The sequence below is a fragment of the Polypterus senegalus genome, chromosome 17 (assembly GCF_016835505.1).
Source record: "Polypterus senegalus isolate Bchr_013 chromosome 17, ASM1683550v1, whole genome shotgun sequence".
In the NCBI taxonomy this organism is placed as follows: Eukaryota; Metazoa; Chordata; class Cladistia; order Polypteriformes; family Polypteridae; genus Polypterus; species Polypterus senegalus.
The window spans coordinates 96,829,901-96,852,256 of NC_053170.1; the positions used below are offsets into that span (position 1 = coordinate 96,829,901).

Genomic DNA, 22,356 nt, shown 5'->3' on the forward strand with positions numbered 1-22,356 from the left:
GCTCAGTGTAAGGGGAGGCCAGCTCACCTGTCGGTGGCCACTCTGGGATATGGGGATTAATGCAGCGTAGCTGTTAAAAGGTGAGCACTGTGTAAAAGACGCTAAATAAAATGAAAAGGCTGCGAACCCGTAATGACCCTCGACTCACTTGGCCAGTCTGCGTTTGAATCACCAGTGAAAAATGGGAACAAGTGGCTTAGAAACACGTCCACGCAAGAAAGGCGCTATAAAACGAGACGCGAATGTCTGCTCCTCAGGACCGCCTCCGTGTGCGACCCTTCATGAGACACTTGGCCCACCGAGGCTCATATGCTAGAAATGTGCAGCTCATTGTGCTGGTCCAGTGAAGTGATTTCACTTTCACAATTTCAAAGGCGCTATATAACAGTATATCAGTACCAACCCGGTGACCTTTAACGAGGTGGGGATAGGAAAGTCATCTTAAAATGCTCCAGTGAAGCATATTTAACATAACAGATATGGACGTTTCGTCATCGGTCCCAACTCTCTCGTTCTCTCCGATCCTGGGCGAGCCAACATTCACAGGATTATAAATATGAAAGTCATTTAACGGTTTCAAGTGACGGGCTTTGGTCATCCATTGCACAACAGAAAGGCGCTATATAACGTAAGAAATGTGGAGATTTCTTCCTCAGCAATAGTTCAGTGTTACCCCACCCATTGTTGCTGCTCACATTGGGGAAATATGAAAACAAAGTGCAGCTATAAGGGGACTTGTGATCATATGGAGTATGGAAAGGCGCTATAAAACGGTAAAATGGCGGGGCCTGATGCCTTTACCTGACTCTGAACCCTTGGTTGGCAGATTAAGAGATGTGGACAAACAAAGTGGAGACCTGGAGTTTCAGTTCGGAGGGTCGTCTCCCTCCCCCCAGTAGTGGTCTGCACCTTCATGTCAGTCATCCCCCCCCGTATCAGCCAGCCGCTTTTTAAAAGAGGGGCTTTCTGACAAGTGGAGCACAGGGCAGTTTTATCGCATGGGCACGCTGGGCAGATGCCCGAGAGTCCCATGCTAATCGATGTATGTTGTGGCTTTGAATGGTTGTGTTTGGGGGGGTTTAAGGGGGCTTCAATGCTCTTGGGGGAGCAGCGCACACGAAGGACGTCCAGACTGACCACACGAGGATGAGCAGCCCTCTCCACTCTTTCTTCTCTCGTATTTTATGAGCACTTTTTATCTGGATGACAAGTTTTAAAAGTGTGTTGCCACACCCGCCCCCAGAACAATGGGCCACTGTTAGGATGAGTGCGGCTATTGTGGCTCAGGGGGCAGCGTGCAGGAATTCAGCGCTTTCGGCAGGACTCGGGCGCTGCTGAGCTTCTCTCCGCTCCCACCGACCTCTCGTCTCGTTTTTGGTTTCGATGGCTGCCCGGGTCTACGAGTTTCCTTCCCCAGCCCAGACGTTACCAGGCTCGTGTGGAGGGAACACAACAAACAGGCAGACACGAACGGCGTGAACATCAGCCCTTCCTTTAAAACGCGTTCACTTGTCACAAAATGTCAGCCAGTTCAAGGCGGGAGAGAGTCGCGATCCAAGGGCCGCTTTAACCGACAGGAGGCGGCTGTGGGGTGCGCGGCAGGAAGTGACGTGGGGCGGACACACCCACCTTGGACACTTTAGAATCTTGCGCTCGCGTGGACTTCCTCTTGATCAAATGGAGTACAACAATAAAAGGTGACAAATGCCAATAGCAGGGGTTGGTACGGTGGGCCAGTTCTCAGTGCTGCACAACTCGCACAAAATGGACTTGCAAGATGAGGGCTGGAGGGAAGTCACACATTCTACTGGCGCGCTGCCTTTTTACCCAACTTCTAATGAACTCATTTCTGAAAATCCGTTTTCAATTCAAAACCCACATAAGAGTTAAAAGAGGCAGTGAGGGCTTCCAGAGCAGAGGAGCGGAAAAATGTCTAAAAACTAAAAAATCTACGCGGCTGGCGTCACGCGTTTAAAAAAAAAAAAAAAAGATCACAAAGAGGGCGTTTGCTCTGATTGGCCTCGCAGGTCCAGCATCCCAGCGCTGGTCCTCCGTTTAAATGTCCGAGTGCATTCATCACCCAGTATCTTCCTAACGCGTTTTATTCAGGGAGAAGGAGCTGAGCCATCTCTCTCTCTCTCACACACACACACACACACAGGTGAGGCAAATCAAACCCTGTGGGCCTGGGCCATCTCCTGCCTAGTGCCCAGTGCTGCTGGGGTAGGCCCCACAACCCTAAAATGAATTAAGCAAATTATATTAGCAGTAACAGGAATGGTGGATGAGAAGTGAAGAAGAAGAAGAGTGCAAGCAGGGCAGAGAAGAGCGTCAGGAGTGATTTGTGACAGACGGGTATCAGCAAGAGTGAAAGGGAAGGTCTACAGGACGGTACTGAGACCAGCTATTGTATACAGTATGGGCAGGAGACGGTGGCACAGGAGACAGAGCTGGAGGTGGCAGAGTTAAAAATGTTAAGATTTGCATCGGGTGTGATGAGGACGGACAGGATTAGAAATGAGGACATTAGAGGGTCAGCTCAGGTGGGACAGTTGAGAGACAAAGTCAGAGAGGAGAGATGGCGTTGGTTTGGACACGTGCATTGGAGAGATGCTAAGGATAGAGCAGCCAGGCAAGAGGAAGGCCCAAGGATGTGGTGCAAGAGGACATGCAGGAGGTGATGGGGGTGACAGAGGAAAATGACGAGGACAGGAAGATATGGAAGAAGATGATCTGCTGTGGTGACCCCTAATGGGAGCATCTGAAAGAAATAGAAATTGGCAGCCTTGTTATTAAGCCCAAGTTACCTGAGGCTCTGAGGTGTTACCCTGTAATAACACCTGCCTGCCCACCATACGTACTTCTTTGGGGGCTTTGAGTGGGTTCTGTTTGGGAGAGAAAAAGTAAACAAAAACACAAACAAAAAACCCTGCAATTTGAAGCCAAGGAAATTTAGTAAGCAGTGAAAACCGCGACCCGGGATAGCGACTGATGCTTCAGTTTTTAAATTACACAGCGCAGTTGTGGCTTTGTTTTTGATTTTATGGACTTCACATTCTGTAGACTTATTTATAAATTAGATGTAATTTAAAAAGGGACACACTCACTGAAAAATGTCACCCGCTTCCTTCATGGTTTGAGCTCTTGGTCATAAAGAACGTGTAAGTGAAGATGACGACGACGACGAGCCGGAGCTCCACGCAGGGTCAGCCACCCAGAAGTTAGCGTTACTGGCGTTTCAGTTTTCATGATCAGCAGACCACAACTCCTACACGACTCCAGCCGAGCTCTTTATTAAAACTTTTATTGCCCACTAAAGATCACCAAATGGACAGGAGCACTAAAGGCTTTGAATGATCATCCCATCCTGCACTTCATTTCTAATAAATCAAGTCCACCTTAGGAGTTCAGGAGTTTCAAAGTGTAAAAATAAGCAAAGCACGTTTGGCGTTTCCTGTAAGGAAAACCAAGCGAGGGTCTGTGTGGGCCGAGTTCAGCTCTACAGTGGTGGGCAAAAGTCTGGAGGACGACCCAAGTGTTGGTTTGCTGCTTCAGTGTTTTTAGATCTTTGTGTCTGTCAGATGTTTCTCTGGTCCACTGAAGTAGAATGACGAGCAGCTCAGAAGTTTCAAATCCTTTCATTGACAGCGACATGACGTTTTTGTGCAGAGTCCATAGTTGCAGTGTTGGTCCTTCTTTCTTTTTCATGACCTCTGCAATTCACCCTGGGCGAAATCCTGACTGATGGCAGCTGCCCATTCTTGCAGAATCAGAATTGGTGGGTTTTTGGTTATTGAGGACGGACCACAAGTTCTCAATGAGATTAAAGGTCTGGGGAGTTTCCTGGCCATGGACCCCAACATTTCAATGTTTTGGTCCCCGAGTCACTCAGCTGTCACTTTGGCCTTATGGCCCGGTGCTCCATCACGTTGGACACCAGACTGTTGTTGCTCTCAGAGGATGTTTTGGTCCCATGGCTGTGTTCTGAGCCCAGCGCTGCCTTGGCTGACATGAATGGTCTCAGGACGCTTTAATGTTGGCGTGGCACAGAACTGATGGCAGCGCCGCTCACCTTTACTTTCTCAGGATGCCCCAAACATCAGAAAGGAGATTCATCAGACAATGACTTGACCCCAGCCGTCCAATCCCAGAATATCAGTCTGTCCCTGATGTTTCTTCTCGGCTTCTCTGCTGCCCTTCTTGACAGCCACCACCAGGCCATCCTCCAAAAGTCTTTGCCTCACTCACACCTGCCTGCTGCCATTCCCGGTGGTGCCCGCAACTGGATTAACTTTAGGAGACGTGCCTGGCACTTGCTGGACTGTCATGGCTGACCTGAAGCCTTCTTCATAACAACTGAACCCTCCTCCCCTCCTTGAAGTTCTCGATGACCTGATAAATGGCCGACTCGGGTGCAGTGCAGTCTTACTAGCAGTGATATCCTGGCGGGTGAAGTCCTTTCTGTGCACTGCACGCGTTTCCTTGGAGGTAATGGTGGTAACCACAGAGGAAGAACAAGGACTTGAAGCACCAGCCTCCATCTAAAGCGCCCAGCCCAGTCTGCTATTCTAACTCCATCAGCGTGACCGAGGGACCTCCAGCCTTCTCCTCATCCCACCCGTGCGAATGTGAGGGTCACTGAAATGGCGTCCGCGGCTCCTTCTGTGGCAGGGCTGACATGCAGTTGGGGTGTTTTTGGGGATGAAGTTCATTTTCACTTTGCGATTCACCCGATCGTTCTCTTCAGAACATTCTGAAGCCGATGCCAATTGGCATCACGAAAACGGAGGCAGCAAACTTTGTGAAAATTCATATTTTTGTGTCCTTCTCAAAACCTTTTGGCCACGGCTGTAGAACCTTTCCTAATCTATTTCAGGGTTGTGGGGGTCCATCACAGGGACCACTCACACACACACACACAATGATGATTTGCAGGCCGCCTATTAGCACAACCTAAATTAAATAAAACCCCTTCTGCGATTCCTTGTGCGCTTGAGCCGTAGTGACGGTCATCAAATGGGACTTGCAGAGATGTTCAGTGGTGACAAATGTCAGGGGATAACAGAAGTACGAGGGCCGCTGTGGATATCAGGTGGACGAGGCCCTCTGATAATCGGCTCCCCCTGTAATGTCCCAAACCAAGGAGCCTCTCCACAGGCTACACAACCCGACATCCCCTTAATGCTGTAAGAAGAGAGCTGGCGGACTGAGCCCAGTGTGACAAACACTTTAATTTTGTTGTAAGAATAACGCATCTGCAATATTTTCGATACAAAACGTTGAGCTTGAAAACGCTTACCTTTAAAATAGCAATCTACTTCACCTCCCAAAGTCCTAAAGGGACGGTGTGGTGCGATGGCCTCCACTGACCTGCTGCGCTGTTCCTGCGTTGTATAAATTAAATTAAACGATGTCACCGATAACGGGCATGTCATGTCCTAAGGTCAAAAATCTGTTTCTGATCGTCAGCTACAAACACCAAATAAAGTCTCTGTAGGCCAGCCACAAAAGTTCGATGTCACCCTTGTCACTGCTTCGCCTTCTTCACTATTGTCCCAACAGCTGATATGACGGTTGTCTTGGTGCCGCTGGCAGTCGTCGTCACAGAAACAACACCAGGCAGTGTGGCGGTGGTGGTGAGGATGGTTGGCTGAGGGACTGTGACTGGCACGGCCGAGTCCCACTTGCTTTTCCGCTTCTGTGCGTCTGGAGGCACAAAAACTTAAAATTAGTGAAGTACAAGAAATACAACAAACTCAGGTGGGGGGGGGTTTGGATGTTCATTAAAAACTGGCATTTGAGGGGCAATCAAATAACTGAGGCGCGGTTAGGGTTAGGGTTAGAAACAACATGCTGTCTGCTACAGACGTCTCTGCTCATAAATTCACGGAGGGCAACCCCGTCCTCTCGGCTCATTGCCAGATCGAGACGGCAGCAGTGGGCATGGCACTCGGGGCCTGGGCGGCTGTGGGCAGACCTTCTTAACCAGCTGATATAAAGAACTCCTTTAAGGAGAAGGGCTTCTCACTTTGGGGGCATCGCTTACACTGCAGCATTCACTTTTTCTCAGTCTGTCACCCCATCGCCCGATTTAACCAACAGCCGAGAAGGGGGGCATCACCCTCAGTTAATTCCTGAGCAGAGACCCACACATCTGCAAAAAAATAAAAAACTACAACGCAAAGCGTGTTTTTTGGAAGCTGGATTATAGAATTTTGTGTTTCTGTGTCTAAATGGGGTGAGAATTGAGTTGATGGGGGGTCTGAGTGTCTGGGCTGGTGAGGGTCCTGATAAAAACCAAAGAGCCAGGCCTTTAATGACCTGTTGGGCACATCAGCAATGTGTCCGTCTGCGTTGCGAGTGTCGACCGCGTCGAGAGGCTCACTTACACATTCTGGTGACTCTCCCTATGAAGTCAGTAGACGGACTGGGAGAACATGGGTGGTCATGAGGTCGCTGGAAAGGAGCGTGTGGTGCCCCCGATATCTGCAAGAGAGTCCTGGGGCTCCCTGTTTGAGAGACATGGACGCCATCAGTGACCGGAGATGAGGACTGGACTCCTTCATGTGTGTCTGTGTGGGTCCTGCTGGTCTGACTTTGTGTTGCTCATGGAGTCCCGAATGAGGCACATGACCTGCACTGCGAGGAGCGTCAGTTACAGCACTATGACCAGGGTGACAGGACCAGGCCAAGGGGTCTGCTACGTTGAACACCTGGCTGCGGCAGATAGAGGGTCATTTCTGGACCGCGTGCGTGTCTGCCTGGGGGTGGGGGTTGCCAACCAGGATCCTGGGCTGTTTTGTCGTGTGGTGGGTGCGGCAACGTGCTGTACCAGTGCATGCCCCCCAACCAGACCTGACCTGTGTCTTAACAATTAAAATGGAGTCGTGCTAAAGAGTTACAGTTAAAATAAGAATTCACACTCCTGTGACTGAATTGTAAAAAAAATGACCAACAATACGTCCTTAAAACACAACATGACAAGTGCGGATACGTTTACTGCGCACCACAACCTCAGTCGGCACCCTCAAGGTACAATCACACACACACACACACCCGGCTCGCCTGCTCTCACAGCCATCGGCTCAACGTGTACCTGCCACTGTAGTGCTGGCCGTGTTGGTCGTGGTGGTCGCCGTACTGGTGGTCGTCCCCTTTTTAGTACCCGTGACAAACTCGATCTACGAGGAAACAAGAGAGATGAATTCGGGTCACTTTCAGTCAATAAACTGCAAACAATCTGAACATAAAGGACCGAACTAAGACATGCTTGCTGTTAAACAATTTTAGAAACAAGACAGTGTGTTAGTTTTTGTCTTATAGTTTTCAGCAATTTAGAAGAATCCCCCTCATATATTAAAAAAAACAAAATGAGACCAGATAGACAAGTAGAATGTCACTTCAGGATAGAAAACACCTCTGGTCAGCGTCACTAAAATGGTAGATGATTCAAACTTGTATCATCTTTTAATAGCCGTTTTAAGTGTAGTTTATTTGATCTTATTTATGGTCACAATAAAAGGTGGTGATATGGACTGCCACAGTGACTGCCAACCACGAAACGTCGAGGTTTGGGCGTAAGGTACCACAGTAAACCGATATGGAAAAGTACAGAAAAAAAACCCTACATTTTAAATCAGTATGGTGCCAGAAGAAAACATCAGCTTCCCTGTCAATCCTCTGCCACCCCAACTCTCGCTACTGCAGTTCTGGAAAAATGCGAGTTTCATAAACGTCGTGAAACTAGCGGTCCCCCTCGGCTCCGCCCACATAGTAGTGAAACAGGACAGCAAGGAGGCTCCCGCCTGGCGAAATGTTACTTAGTGCAATGAGAGAAGTCGCAAAATCAACTGGAATGTTCAAGCAAATTATATATATATATATATAAAAAAAGAAGAGGGGAGAGAGAGAGAGAGAGATACTTTATTAATCCCAAGGGGAAATTCCCATACTCCAGCAGCAGCATACTGATAAAGAACAATATCAAATTATAGAGCGATAACAACGGAAGTACAACAGACGATAACTTTGTATGATGTTAACGTTTACCCCCCCGAGTCGCATAGTGTGGGGTCTCCTCAGTCTGTCAGTGGAGCAGGACGGTGACAGCAGTCTGTCAGTGAAGCTGCTCCGCTGTCTGGAGATGATCCTGTTCAGTGGATTCTCCATAATTGACAGGGGCCTACTCAGCGCCCGTCGCTGTGCCAAAGATGTCAAACTGTTCAGCTCCGTGCCTACAATAGAGCTTCCTCACCAGTTGGTCCAGGCGTGAGGCGTCCTTCTTCCTTATGCTGCCTCCCCAGCTCACCACCGTGTAGAAGAGGGCGCTCGCCATAACCGTCTGGTAGAACATCTGTGGCATCTTATTGCAGATGTTGAAGGACTTAGGTCTTCTAAGAAGTATAGTCGGCTCTGTCCTTTCACACACACACACAGGCTTTTACGCTCAGTCGAACAGATTTCGGCATCATTCAGTAAGACATACAGCTGATTTGATTAAACTAAACTACGTACCTTTGGGTTTATATGTGACATTCATTCCAAAATTATAAAACCAAAGAGGGAGAAGCAACAGCTGCTACTGGAAAATGATCTGAAATCTCCAAATGTTACAAATGTGGATGAAGAGCACCAAGCCAAAACCGTTCACACCGTTGCTCCCACACAGATTTGATACAAGGGACCAAGAAATCAGTTACAAAATGAAAAAGTTAGGTTGATGTACTGCAATTCCACCGGCATTGAACACGCAGCTTCCAAGGCGCAGTCAGCATTAATAATCCTACACCACATCTGCACGTTTGGGTCAGAATTGGTGTCTCTTGAAATGTATTCCCTCTGTGCACACGTATCTAAGACCCCCCCTTCCAAAATGATCGGGGATGTGACCGCTGTGTTAGTACGTTTATGATTTAATCCACCAAAAGGCTTTCATTTAATTCCGCTTTAAATCTAAAAGACAAAAAAAATATTGTAGAATGTTTTGGGGAAAGCGTACCACACATCCACCTCCAAAGTTACACCCAGAAAATAAGGTTAGCTTAATATTTTAATTTTTAGACAGACATCTATCTGCTTTAAGTGAGAAGTCACCTTGAGTGGCAAAGTGCCAACTGTCAACGGTGAAGTCCAAGTAATCGGTGTCATGAGGTCAGAGCAAGCAGCAGGTCTGGTTAGGCCAAAGGTTTCTGACAGACCACCAAATGAAGTCCGCATCGCCCCACACACACACATTGTGTATTTATTCTTTGCATTACTTACATTTCCTACTATTAGTTTTGATGCAAATTAATATTTTTAAGTGAAATCTTAAAGCAGGGCGGCACAGTGGGTAGCGCTGCTGCCTCGCAGTTAGGAGACCCGGGTTTGCGTAGGGTTCCTTCAGCAGTCCAAAGATACGCAGGTTAGGTGCATTGGCGATTCTAAATTGTCCCTGGTGTGTGTGTGTGGGCTAGTGCCCTGCCTGGGGTTTGTTTCCTGCCTTGTGCCCTGTGTTGGCTGGGATTGGCTCCAGCAGACCCCTCCCGTGACCCTGTAGTTGGGGATATAGCGGGTAGGATAATGAATGGATGGATCTTAGAGCAGTGCCTCTATCCGATTGTTACTAGTGAGCCGAGTAGCTAGACTGCCCATTCCTGGTCGAGCAGCAGTCCATTAAGGGCACAAGATGGATGCTCTTTTGAAGCCCTGTATTGGTTTAACTGGGCTGAAGTAGAGACCACCCCAAAACATGCCGTTGCGGACCCTAGGGATGAGTATGCAGGGTACAATGCAGACAGTGAGACTTAACGTCTGGTTTTGCCAGCTCTTCGTATCTCCCATTAAGAAAAAGAAGCAAGAGAGTTTAACTGGTAGCTTTTGTGTTAGGCGCATGTCACAGGTCACCTGATAACGCGATAAATGACAATAAAACACTTTAGCTCAGGACCCAGAATAACCAGCTCCAAGTTAGTACTGGATGAGATTTACCATAAAGGTCATTCTGAGAAGTAGCAATAATCTTGAACTGTCGTCTGTTTGACCACTTTGTCTATTAGAGTGTCTGTAGGACATGTGCTGGCCTGCCAACCTACACCTGGGCATTAAGCCGACTTGGGCACCTGTGTCTGGATGGTTCATGAATAGAACAACAAAGCTGTAGAGGATGACGACGACACGACAGCCGATGACCGCTGCGTAAAGACAGGACCACGCGGAGACCCAGAATGACGTGGTCATCAAGGGCCAAAACCGGCAACGTGACCCCAGCAAAAGCGGTCGGAATTTTCTTAAACACAAAGCGAAGGTGGCAGCGCAGACTGAAGTGGTTAGAAAAGAGGAAAACATTTAAAAATGAGAAAGATAAAAATGACTAGTGACAAGTAAAGCAGATTCACAAATGAACCTCAAGCTCAAACTTGGCCACCACAGCCTCGTGAAGTTACCAGCAGAAGCGTTATCGCCATCTGATGGTGCACTGGTGGCACGGCTTTGGGTGTGGTGTGGTGCGAGGCAGAACACCACTGTTGAGATTTGATATTTTTGTCACAGACTGAAAAAAAAAAACCAAAAGACTGTAAATGGAGGAATGAGGGAGTGGCCAGGGTGGGTGAAGTATGTGGTTAGCGACCAGCATCGCACTCGCAGTTCTGCCCACAAGAAGCCAGTGCTGCCAAGAAGCAGTGCCAGCAGTCAGGCTGGCATCAAACCGCCCCTTGTTTTATGACTACCACTGTGCACTAACAAGTGGTGTTGTCACGGCAGGCTGTGATTTGGCATTCGCTGTGATCAGGATGCAGTGTGGCACACTCTCACGGATGCCCTCTGAAGCGACTAACGGGCCTACGGTGTTCAAAGACAAAAACGGGGCTGCACTTTACGTGAACACCGCTATATTGGAGTAAAAGAAGATTAAAAAATCACTGGTGACAGTTTAGAATCTCAATTCTAAACCAAACAAAACCTTGGCGTGTCTTTTGAAAGGATTGCTTTTAAATTTTTCTTTAACTCGCCACCAGGAAGTTAATGAGTGGCTACACGCTTGCCACTCGCCTCTTCACCACCTTACCGATTTACTAAGTTCATACGCAGCACTAAAAAACTACCACTGAACTCCGGTATTTCACACGCCCTATAAATAAATTAGAAAGGCCGATAAGACTAGTGACTTATTTGTGTAAATGAGATTTTTAAATACGTATGCCTTGCTGCTATTAATACTTCATGCCTTTTAAGTAAAACTGCAGTAACTTCCTCAGATTTCAAACCTACTCAACACACCGTAAAATAAAATTACTACCAGCAATCTACAAATCCAGAATGGCAAAGACAAAGAATGAGAAATAGAGCAGGAAACGTTTCGCACTGCGGTGGACTCGCACCACGAGATCTGCACTGCCGGTGGTCTGTCGCGAGGATGGAGTTGGGAGCATTGGGTCACCTTGGCACCCTAACACGACAAAACAGCATTTTAAAAACATCCATCCATTATCCAACCCACTATATCCTAACTACAGGGTCACGAGGGGTCTGCTGGAACCAATCCCAGCCAATACTGGGCACAAGGCAGGAAACAAACCCCGGGCAGGGCGCCAGCCCACTGCAGGGCGCGCACACACCAGGGACAATTTAGGATCGCCAATGCACCTAACCTGCATGTCTTTGGACTGTGGGAGGAAACCCACGCAGACACGGGGAGAACATGCAAACTCCACGCAAGGAGGACCCGAGAAGCGAACCCCAGGTCACCTTAATGCGAGGCTGTGCCACCCATAAAGGGGAAAAACAAAAATCAGCATTGCACCTACAAGCCTTAAGAAAATGGCCAACATGGGTACTGAAGAGAATGTCTGATCTCTTACAGGTGAGATGTTACTTCCTCCTTGGACATTTCTGCCCACTACACCTCCTCCATTGCCACTGGGTCAGCTCCAGGGTCATCAGATGGGGACCACCGTTCACCGATGTTCTGTTCCCTACTCTGGTGCAACTCCTGGTGGTGGGGCAGGGGGTGTCAATCCTCCATTTCAAGCGCGTCAAGGCTCCCTGGGATGCTGCCATGATTTGAAAACGTCCTTACTACCATTAAGAGCCCGTGTCACTGGTGTCTGCAGCAAGATTAATAATGGGTGGCACAAGCACTCTTCTCTGGGCTCTCTAAACATATTCTAGTCTGCATATTAAATTAGCACATCATCAGATAAAGCCTTCTGTCTGGCCTTAAAACGGAGGAGGCACACATGTGAAGATGCTACCCGTGGCCTAAAAGGCAGCTTTGGACAGAAGAGTTCCAGTTTAGTCAAGAAGCTGAAACGTGGAGAATTCAGTTGGGCACAACCTCTTACAGGGAATTACCAACTCAAAAAGGTGGGCACTGAAAGACTTGGAACACTCGGGCCTTTCAAGGCTGCTTACAGTCAAACGCTGTGACCACCTCAAAAGAAAACGAACTGATGCCACCAAAAGTAACGGGGCTGGTTGACATCAAAGAGAATGAGGGGCTGAGCGACATCATCAGCGAGACTACAAGCGGGAAGCGAGGAACTTCACTTCCACAACCTGAAGTCAGCTGGGCAAAAAAAAAAAAAATATCACAAGATGGACTTCTGGAAATAAAAGGGAGAAAGTGAGACACACACACGGACTTTAAAGTAACCGCTGCCACTCTCCATTGTTAATCCACATGTGGGTTACAACTAAAATAGTGAAGCCACACGCAGACACAGGAGTGTCTCCAATATTTAGGGTTACAGAGGACAAAATAGTGGACGGCCTTTTACATTTTTTTTTATCTCTGCACTATAGAGAACGTCCTTTCTGGGTTGGTCGAGTAGACGTATTGAGACGTGACGCAACGTAAAGACAGCTGCCTTGGATGTTCCTAATTCACTTAGAATACAATTTACTTTTGTCAAGCCCAAAATCAAAATTGGAATCCGTTATATCATCACAGAAGGACTTGGACAGCAGACGGACTTGGGCAGACTTCTGGCAGATGAAATTTAATGTCAGTAAATGTAAAGAATTACACATAGAAGTAAAAATGTGAGGTCTGAATACACAATGGGCGGGCGGAAAATCGAGAGTATTGCCTTATGAGAAGGATTTAGGAGGCAAGTGGACTCTAAGCAATCGACTTCCTGACAGTGTTCAGAAGCCATTAAGGCGGCTAACAGGTTATATAGCGCCTTGATATGTGGAGTACAAGTCACAGGAGGTTCTGCTCAAGCTTTATAACACACTGGTGAGGCCTCATCTGGAGTCCTGGGTGCAGTTTGGGTCTCCAGAAAGACAGAGCAGCACAAGAGAAGGTCAGAGAAGAGCGGCGAGGCTGATTCAGGGCTACAGGGGATGAGTTATGAGGAAAGATTAAAGAGCTGAGCCTTTACAGTTCAAGAAAAAGAAGATAAAGAGGAGACGTGAGTGAAGTGTTTAAGATTATGAAGGGAATCAGTCCAGTGGATTGAGACTGTTATTTTAAAAGGAGTTCATCACGAACACGGGGACACAGATGGAAACTTGTGAAGGGTAAATTTCACACAAACATTAGGAAGATTTTCCACAAAGAACGATAGACACTTGGAATAAGCAACCAAGTAGTGTGGTAGACAGTAAGACTTTAGGGACTTTCAGAACTCGATGAATTTTTAGAAAAATTTCGTGGATAGGACTGGTGAGCTTTGGTGGACTGAATGGCCCGTTCTTGTCCAGAGTGTTCTGATGTTCTAATCACACAAGGAGCGTCGCAATGGGCTTTGACAGCCCACATTCGCCTATAAGACGAAAAGGAAAATCTCCCAAAAAAAAAAAAAAATTTATCGAGGAAACCTCAGGAAAGGCATTTCAAAAGAGAGAGACCCCTTTCCAGGTAGGTTTGGTGGGCAGTGGGTGTCATAACAACAACACAATCCACAGAACAGAACGTCAAGTCATCCTTAATAGTGCAAATGAAATATTTCAAGTACAGAGCAGAATTCAACTTTGGGGGTTTGGTGGAATTTCACAAAAGAGCGAGTCCAGTCCGGGTCAGAATCGCTCGGCATGTTACTTGAATTTGTTTCAGTGTGGAAAATTCATTGGCAGGTCACACGTTCAGCGTCCACCTAAGTTTCTGATGTAACGACATCATTAGCAGTCTTCAAAGCAACCTTGCTTATTATTTTTTCTATTGTTCAGAAAACCTAAAACTACAGAAAAGGAACAAAGTTTTATGTAAATATTTTGCAAAAAGCTTTTGATGTGCGACAACTGAATAAAAAAAACAAAAAAAAAAGAAGAAGATGGTGAGCTGCAAGGATAGGAAAGCAAGGCCTGAAAACGTTCCGACACTAATGCTAGTTCGGGTAAAGCTTAAAAGCGTTTTTATAAATAAATTTGTGCCTATTCGTTTGAAAAATTGAACAAGTTGATTAAAATGGTAACCAAAAAAAGATAAACGTTCAGATTAAGAGAAGAGCTGCAAAAATGTAAAATGAAAACAGATGGCTAGGAGCCTAACCGTTACCAGCCAGACGGCTCACTTGTAATGAAGCCAACAGGCATGTATCAAACAGACTTTCACGCATTTCTGCTTGGTCTTGTCCAAACCCTGTTCCAAAAAAGTTGTGCACGGAGCGAGCCAAATATTCTTGCGCACGCAATTTTGTGTATGTGTTACTGCGGATGAATGCACGGTAATGCGCAATGGAACTAGACGAACTGAAAGACATTTTAAAAGGTGAAGAATGTGGCGTAAAGCACACACCCTACTTACTCTAAAGGCCGCCACATAGACGTACACAACATCTGACTCCTCGCAGCACGAGGCTCTTCAAACCGAGATTGTCGTCTTCAGCCACAGAACGTCATTCTGGCCTAAGAGTGTGCAGCTGTCAAGGAAGAAAACCAAACCCGAGACTATACAAGCATAATTAGATGGGTGATTTTTGTTCTCCCTCTTCTCCAGTGAAGACGTGGAGGTGGTGAGGAAATTGAAGTACCTCAGAGTACAGAGGGCATCCGTACACAACGAGGGTCAGACTGAATAGGAAGAGATGTCATTTGGTACATACCAGTCTGTCGTGCACTCCAGTGTGTTTTTCTATAAGTTAGTGTGGAGTGGAGAGGAATGAAGATCAGTAGGACCACCATGACAGAATACATGTGCGTGAATGAGAGGGAAGTCAGTGGAATGGTGAGGATGCAAAGAGTAGAGTTGGCGAAGGTGGATGAGTTTAAATACTTGGGATCAACAGTACAGAGTAACGGGGATTGTGGAAGAGAAGTGAAGAAGAAAGTGCAGGCAGGGTGGAGAAGAGTGTCAGGAGTGATTTGTGATAGACGGGTATCAGCAAGAGTGACAGGGAAGGTCTACAGGACGGTACTGAGACCAGCTATACTATATGGGCAGGAGACGGTGGCACAGGAGACAGAGCTGGAGGTGGCAGAGTTAAAGATGTTAAGATTTGCAGTGGGTGTGACAAGGATGGACAGGATTAGAAATGAGGACATTGGAGGGTCAGCTGAGGTGGGACAGTTGGGAGACAAAGTCAGAGAAGCGAGATTGTGTTGGTTTGGACATATGCAGAGGAGAGATGCTGGGTATATTGGGGAAAGGGATAGAGCTGGCAGGCAAGAGGAGAAGAGGAAGGATTAAGAGAAGGTTTATGGATGTGGTGAGAGAGGACATGCAGGTGATGGGTGTGACAGAACAAGAAGATGAGGACAGGAAGAGATGGAAGAGGATGATCCGCTGCGGCAACCCCTAACGGGAGCAGCCACAAGAAGAAGTGTGCTGGGTAAATGTCATTAGTGCAGGCGATGCCAACAGACTAAACAAACTCATCAATCTCAGGAGTTGGGTTTCACTTATTAAATGAAGTGGTAGAACAGATGGTACGGTCACTCAGGAAGCCGTTTACTATCCTGGACAATGACGGACACCCCCCTGTGTGAGGTGCTGGCTAAACAGAGGGGCACATGCAGGAACAAACTGAAACAGCTGCATTGCACCAAGGAACGCCACGCAACATCATTTCTACCCTCCGACATCAGGGGTAGTAATGTGTTACCCCTCAGCTGAGGTATTGTTCCTTGTATGCTGAATTGTACCGAACTGAACTATCAGATATCTTACAGTAAAAGACAGTGACGCTGTGTGTGATATGCTGTGCCAATGACCAACATCCTGCACTGTGAAAATACAACTGTGTGCACTTCTAATCACTTTACACTTCGAGATCATTCTTGTTGTATGGATATTTATGCCCCTTTTTTTGGTCTGCAGCTGTGACCCTGCAATTTCCTTTGCGATTAATGAAGTCTGTATCTCAAAGGGTCTTAAACTACGGGTCATATTAATTTGGGATGCACAGAGTTATGAATTCAAATAGTACTCGCTGGAAGAGGGTTAGTCTGAGGAGTGTCTTGCAATGGGTCACCGCGGGCACGTGAAGCAAACGCCATTGTTCGGCTGTGATCACCACAATCGGGATGACAATTGGTGCTGCTTCTTCAATGGGGACCAGGGATGGGTCTCAAAGTCACAAAAAAAGGCAAAAACTGGGTTGCGAAAAAAAAAAATAAAAAAAATTAAGAACCACTCATCTCTCCTATTGGTCAACTTCACTGCCATTTGCTGTAATAAGACTGCAGACTGAAAAAATTTCATATGACATAAAACAAACGTATGACAAAAAATATGATATTTCTATCATTTATAATGTCTAATTGCTGGGAAAAAGAAAAGTTAGCAAATGCTTAAAAAAAAAAAAGATTAATAAGATTAAAATGTTGACTATTAATACCAAGATTAAAAAAATTGGGAAAAAAAAAATGTTTTCTTATTTGAAATACTGATAAGTATTTCTTATATCACCAGATTTCAAGATTACCGTATACACTCACGTACAAGTTGGGTCTTAAAACCTAAAAAAAAAAAAATATCGATCATAAAATCAGACCCCAAACTAATACGCCCGTTCAAAAAATGCGACACTTCAATTTTTTTTACATCTTCTTGCCTCCTTCAATCTCTCTTCAGTTTCTCAGACCCATCAAATTTTGTTGCAGCAGCGCAGTTACCAATTATTTCTTTTGCTACTTCCAATGACGTTTAATGTAAAACCAGCTTCATATTTTCTTCTGACCGAACATTCCATCGTAGACAAGGGATGCTCTTACCATAAAGGAGTATGAAAAACAATACAAACGTCACTTCGGAATTGTTCAGGTGTTACCGTGTGGTCACGAGCACACGCTGATACAGCGCATTGCCGCACCCCGTGTTTTCTCTCTCACGTTAACATATCATAATCTCTTGAACCGATAGTGTGAGTTTTCCACATTTGACTTATACGACCGACATAACATACTAGAGATTATAGGATAAAATTAAGTCCCGACTTATCCGCGATACAGATTCTTTAAATCTGACAAATTGCTCTTTACTATACTAAAGAAATAAAGCAGACCTTTAACTTTAATGTCTTATACTCATTTAAAATTTCATCATAATCAAAATAAATTTTAGGTTAAAAAGGTCCATAATTAACCTCCTCAAACTTTACACATACATACTTTAATAATCTCAGTAAGTACGGCGTATTTTTCATAACACCAACCAGGTAAGTGGCATCAAAAGGAAGAGATTCTTTTTTTACCAGATCACCATACCAGTATGCAGTAAAAAGAAAAATGAAAAAGTAAAAAACGGACACAGCAGACTTCATAATGGCCGTCGAGTACTCTGAAAGCCTCTTAAGATATAAATGTACGTTTTACGTGATCAGAGGAATTGTAAGAAAGAGTAAGGGCAGCAATCTCTTGTAATCTCTCTCTCTGTCGATTTAATAGACATTTTCTACGTTCACACAGGTTGGTTGGTTGGCTGGCTGCCCCCCCTTCAAACGGGACACTGCACTAGACATTTTTATGACCCGATATCCTTCCTGATGCCAGCCTACTTTAGTCGCCCGTTACGACACACAGGAGAGATGGTGCCCTTATATTCTAAACCCTGGTAACGGGGTGCAGCATTTTATTTTGATATATTTTTTTTTAAATTATAAATACAAGTTATACATAGAAAATGTTTCATTTTAATACCGAAGGACACTCACCTTTGTTCTCTCCTTTTTTGCTTTTTCCAATTTGTCCATTTCTATTTTTTGAGCTTTAGCTACGTATGCAAAAACAGAATAAAAAGTTATATAGAAGAATTGGAAAACAAGCAAACACTTTATTAAAACACACATACACACAGGCCTGACCTAGAGCTTCATAGTAGGAATCCTCGGACCACCCGTGGGGATCAAACATGTCCTTGAAAGAAAGAGAAAATAAAATAATTAAATTAGTTCTACTTTTGTTCTCTACTGGTCCATTACTGCTGTTTTTGACACCCATAACCTCTACCTGCTCCCAAAGCCACTCAACACCTACAGTGAGTGAAGGATTGTCCTTAACGGTCCGCTCTGCCTGCCTGGCGTCCTCCTTTAGAGAATTTTCCCATCAGGCCCCTCACCCCCCCTTTTTTTTTTTGACATGTACCATACACCTGACCTCTGTGACATCCCACATGCCAATAACCGTGTCACGGTCCACATCAAACTTCTACCGCCCTCTGTATCCATTTACATCATCTTAGGTCCTGTGCTTTGCTCCTCACAATTTACTGCAAAAACGTTTCTCAGAACAAACAAGAATACAAAGAGTGCCACAGACAACTTGAAAAGGAAGCAAAACCAGTTAAAAACGAACTGGCAGGCGCTCCTGAAATGGAGGAGGTAGGTTTGAGAATGTTATGGTTTTACATATTTTCTAAAATATCTCAAGTATGTTTGTCAGCACAGTATGTGTTTTTGTTGTGCTCCTTTCGTAGAATTCTCAATCAGTCTTACAGGTCCAATAATTTTGTTGCTGCTGTCACATCAATGATCGCAGTAAAGTCAAATTTATTTACTGAAAAATATGAATCCTGAGGTGGGCTGGCACCCTGCCCGGGGTTTCTTCCTGCCTTCCACCCTGTGCGGCCTGGGATTGGCTCCAGCAGACCACCATGACCCTGTGTTAGGATATAGTGGGTTGGATAATGACTGACTATATGAATCAAATGCAGGATCACCCATGGTGGCCCACAAACCCTCTTCAAGTCATGCCCTAAATCACGGGTGTCAAACTCCAGGCCTGGATTGCCCGCAGTGGGTGCAGGTTTTCTCTCTCACCCTTTTCCTAATCAGTGTCCAGTTTTCACTGCTAATTAACTTCTTTTCCCTCTATTTTAATAGCCCTGTTTTTAAGGATTAAATCGATTCTTTTCTTCATTAAATGACAGCCAAACAGAAATGATCAGCTAAATTGGGGCTTCAAACTCCAACCAGTTCCTTAATGAGAAGCTGATTCTTGCTGTTAATTAAACGCGTTACTCAATTCCATGGCTTGTTGCTGCTCTCTTTTTGCCACAGCAGACATTTCCAAAACTGTTGATATTCTGTTTTTTTTCTAAGAACTTTTAAAATGTTTTGGTGACCTGAGGGATCAACCTTACTGAGACCTTCATCTTTATTTTCAGATTTTGTTTGAGGAGTACAGGTGAGCTGGTCATGTCCTGCTTGTTTTATGTCTCATTGCTGTCCGGCTGCTAATTAAGGAAAAAAACAACTAAGGGGCCCGAGTCCAGCTAATTAAAGTGAAGGCTAAAGAAGTTAATTAGCATCAAAAACTGGTCACTAATTAAGAAGATGGTTAGAATGAAAACCTGCAGCCACTGCGGCCCTCCAGGACTGGAGATCGACACCCCTGCCCTAAATGAATCAAATACAGTACAAGCGATGGTTCAATTTTTATTTGGCCCACAAAACCTCTTCAAGTCATGCCCTAAATTGAAACACATGCCAAAACTAACTAGAAATAAGACCCAACAATATATTACCACCAAGAAAAACAAATGTATTCTTAAAAAAAGGACCACTACTAAAATAAATGCAAACTTTATTTCAAAATCATTTGGCGACTGTTCCAATTCCCAGAACTAACAAGGCTGAGCAGTTGGTTTTCAGTTTGCTTGATGGCACAGATCATCACAGTAGTGTACCATTATGTTTAGATGTGGACCTAATGCTAAACTATGGCATCATAAAAGTGGGTTCGTTCAAAGCACATGTCATAAAGTGATTAGGATCTTTATAATCTTTAAAAAAAAACTGCAGTTTTGAAAAGTCTTTGTGCCGTTCAGCGCACATGTGCCAGTCAATTACGTGGGCTTCTGTGTGTTCCAGGTAAGTGCACATTCTCAACATGTGATCTTTTAAAAAATTTAGGGTACAAGTTTCACATGGACTGGCACCCTTGTGCCAGGTTTGTTCCTGCCTTGTGCTCTATGCTTGCTGTGGTTGGCTCCAGCTCCCCCCCACGACCCAGCTCAGGAGAAAACAGGTTTAGAAACGGGACGGATGGATGTTACACATGAAAGGCTCAGATACGAGAGGTGAAAAAAGAAAGGAGCGTTCTGCTAACTGAATGCATTCCTAAAATGTCTGCTGTACTTCTGGGTAAAGCAGGAAACAAAGCCAGGGTGATGTTTTGAGGTGCCTTTAAAAAAAACTCACTTTTTTATTTTGCTCCCAAAAGGTTTAAGGGCAACATCCCTGCTTTATTTAACTAGAACAAGAGAAATGTCCATCATTAATCATTTGGGATTAAGAAGGCTTCTGTGAAGGTTTCGCACAGCTGAAGAAAAATGAAAAGACCTGGATTAAGTGTTGCATCCCACACACAAGTTTTTGTTTCTGTGGTAAAAAGAAAAAAGCTCAAAAATCACTAAGGTTTAAAAATCTTCTTCTCCTAATTCGGCTGCTCCTGTCAGGCGTCGCCACAGCGGATCATCTTCTTCCATCTCTTCCTGTCCTTGTCATCTTGCTCGGTTACCCCCACCACCTGGCATGTCCCCTCTCACCACATCTACAAACCTTCTCTTAGGCCTTCCCTCTTCTCCTCTTGCCTGGCAGCTCTATCCTTAGCACCCTTCTCCCAATATTTATATATATAAAAAAAAAAAAATCACTAAGCTTTAAAATAAAAGGACCAAACACAAAAAAGTGAAAAAAGTTAAAACCGTCAGCTTCTACACCTACAGTACCACAGCTGACTTCGCTACTCCATTTTTGAAATGTCCTCATTCAAAGGACTACCCTATTTAACAGCTAAAAGTGGTCCATCTATAATGAATAATTAAAAAAGGAAATGAACGACTTCAATGTGCACGCTATAGCCTGTAATAAATAGAAGCCAACCAATTATTAAGAATTAAGAAGTGCAGGACCAGCTATGTATCCTTCAGACAGTTAATACTAAAGCATTCAGCAAACGAGCCACAAGTTACAATTTACCTTTGGATAGTTTGTTCCAAGTTCGTCAATCCCACAAAACTGGATAAGTTTCTCATAGATACTAAAAAAAAAGAATGCAAAAAGTCTGAAGAAAGGTATAATGTTACACAAATATCTTAACTAATCCCAGTAGGTCTCTCTATTATAAAAAAAAAAACAAAAATCTTGGACAAGACGTGATCATTGGAAGAGAGACAGAGAGACACTTTCACGTCCCGCGAGACGGTCAGGCCACGTCATACTTACAGCCTTTGAAGGCAAGTCCTGTGGTACACATGCATAGCAGGTTAGAGATCATGGAAGTAGGAAAATTCGAAAGGCTCAAAGAAATGAGAGTAAAGATCGCATTAGCGCAAACAAACGGAAAATATTACTCCGTGAAATAACAGTGAAGAGAGATCGCATAGTGTTTGAGGATAGGTGCTGTACAGACTTTTAAACGTTCGAAGCGCCATGTAAGATGGAGATCACACAGCACGGCAACAGCAGATCAAGCAAAGAGGTTAAAAAAAAGGGTTTGGAGGAGCGGCCACGTCTCCTTTTTTTTTGTTCTTTATTTCGCCTTATACATATTCTCGCATTAGGGATTTGTTAGTTTTCGCATACCCCTTGGGGTCAGAGCGCAGGGTCAGCCATTGTACAGCACAGCACCCCTGAAACAATTGCAGGTTAAGGGTCTTGTGTAAGGGCCTAGCAGAGTAGGATCTCTTCTGGCAGTGACGGGGATTCGAACCGGCAACCTTCAGGATACCAGCGCAGATCCTTAGCCTCAGAGTCACCACTCCGGGGGCGTTCTGTCCCCCTCTTCACAACAGCCCCTACCGCTGGCGGGGTTGGCAAGTGAAGCGAGTATGAGGAATGGAATGGAAGATAGATAGATAGATAGATAGAGAGATAGAGAGATAAAAACGCTCAATGATCTCCTTTTTTCCATAAGAGTAAGACGAGCGATGGCAATACTCTTAGTAAAACACCATAAATACGACTCACGTGAAAGAAATTGAACATTTCA

The 22,356-nt window shown here is 45.1% G+C and overlaps 1 protein-coding gene across 1 annotated transcript in view; it reads right to left on the reverse strand.

The window, feature by feature from the left end:
* Positions 1-5,211: 5,211 nt before the first annotated feature.
* Positions 5,212-22,356, reverse strand: part of LOC120517275 (SAP30 binding protein) — a 63,766-nt gene continuing 46,621 nt past the window's right edge. Inside the window, exons 8-12 of the mRNA XM_039739483.1 lie at positions 21,345-21,405; positions 18,228-18,279; positions 18,078-18,136; positions 7,097-7,181; positions 5,212-5,706 (exon numbers count right to left, since the gene is read on the reverse strand). Of these exons, the coding sequence (XP_039595417.1) occupies positions 5,528-5,706; positions 7,097-7,181; positions 18,078-18,136; positions 18,228-18,279; positions 21,345-21,405 (436 nt within the window). The 3' untranslated portion in view covers positions 5,212-5,527. The remainder of the gene's footprint in view (positions 5,707-7,096; positions 7,182-18,077; positions 18,137-18,227; positions 18,280-21,344; positions 21,406-22,356) is intronic.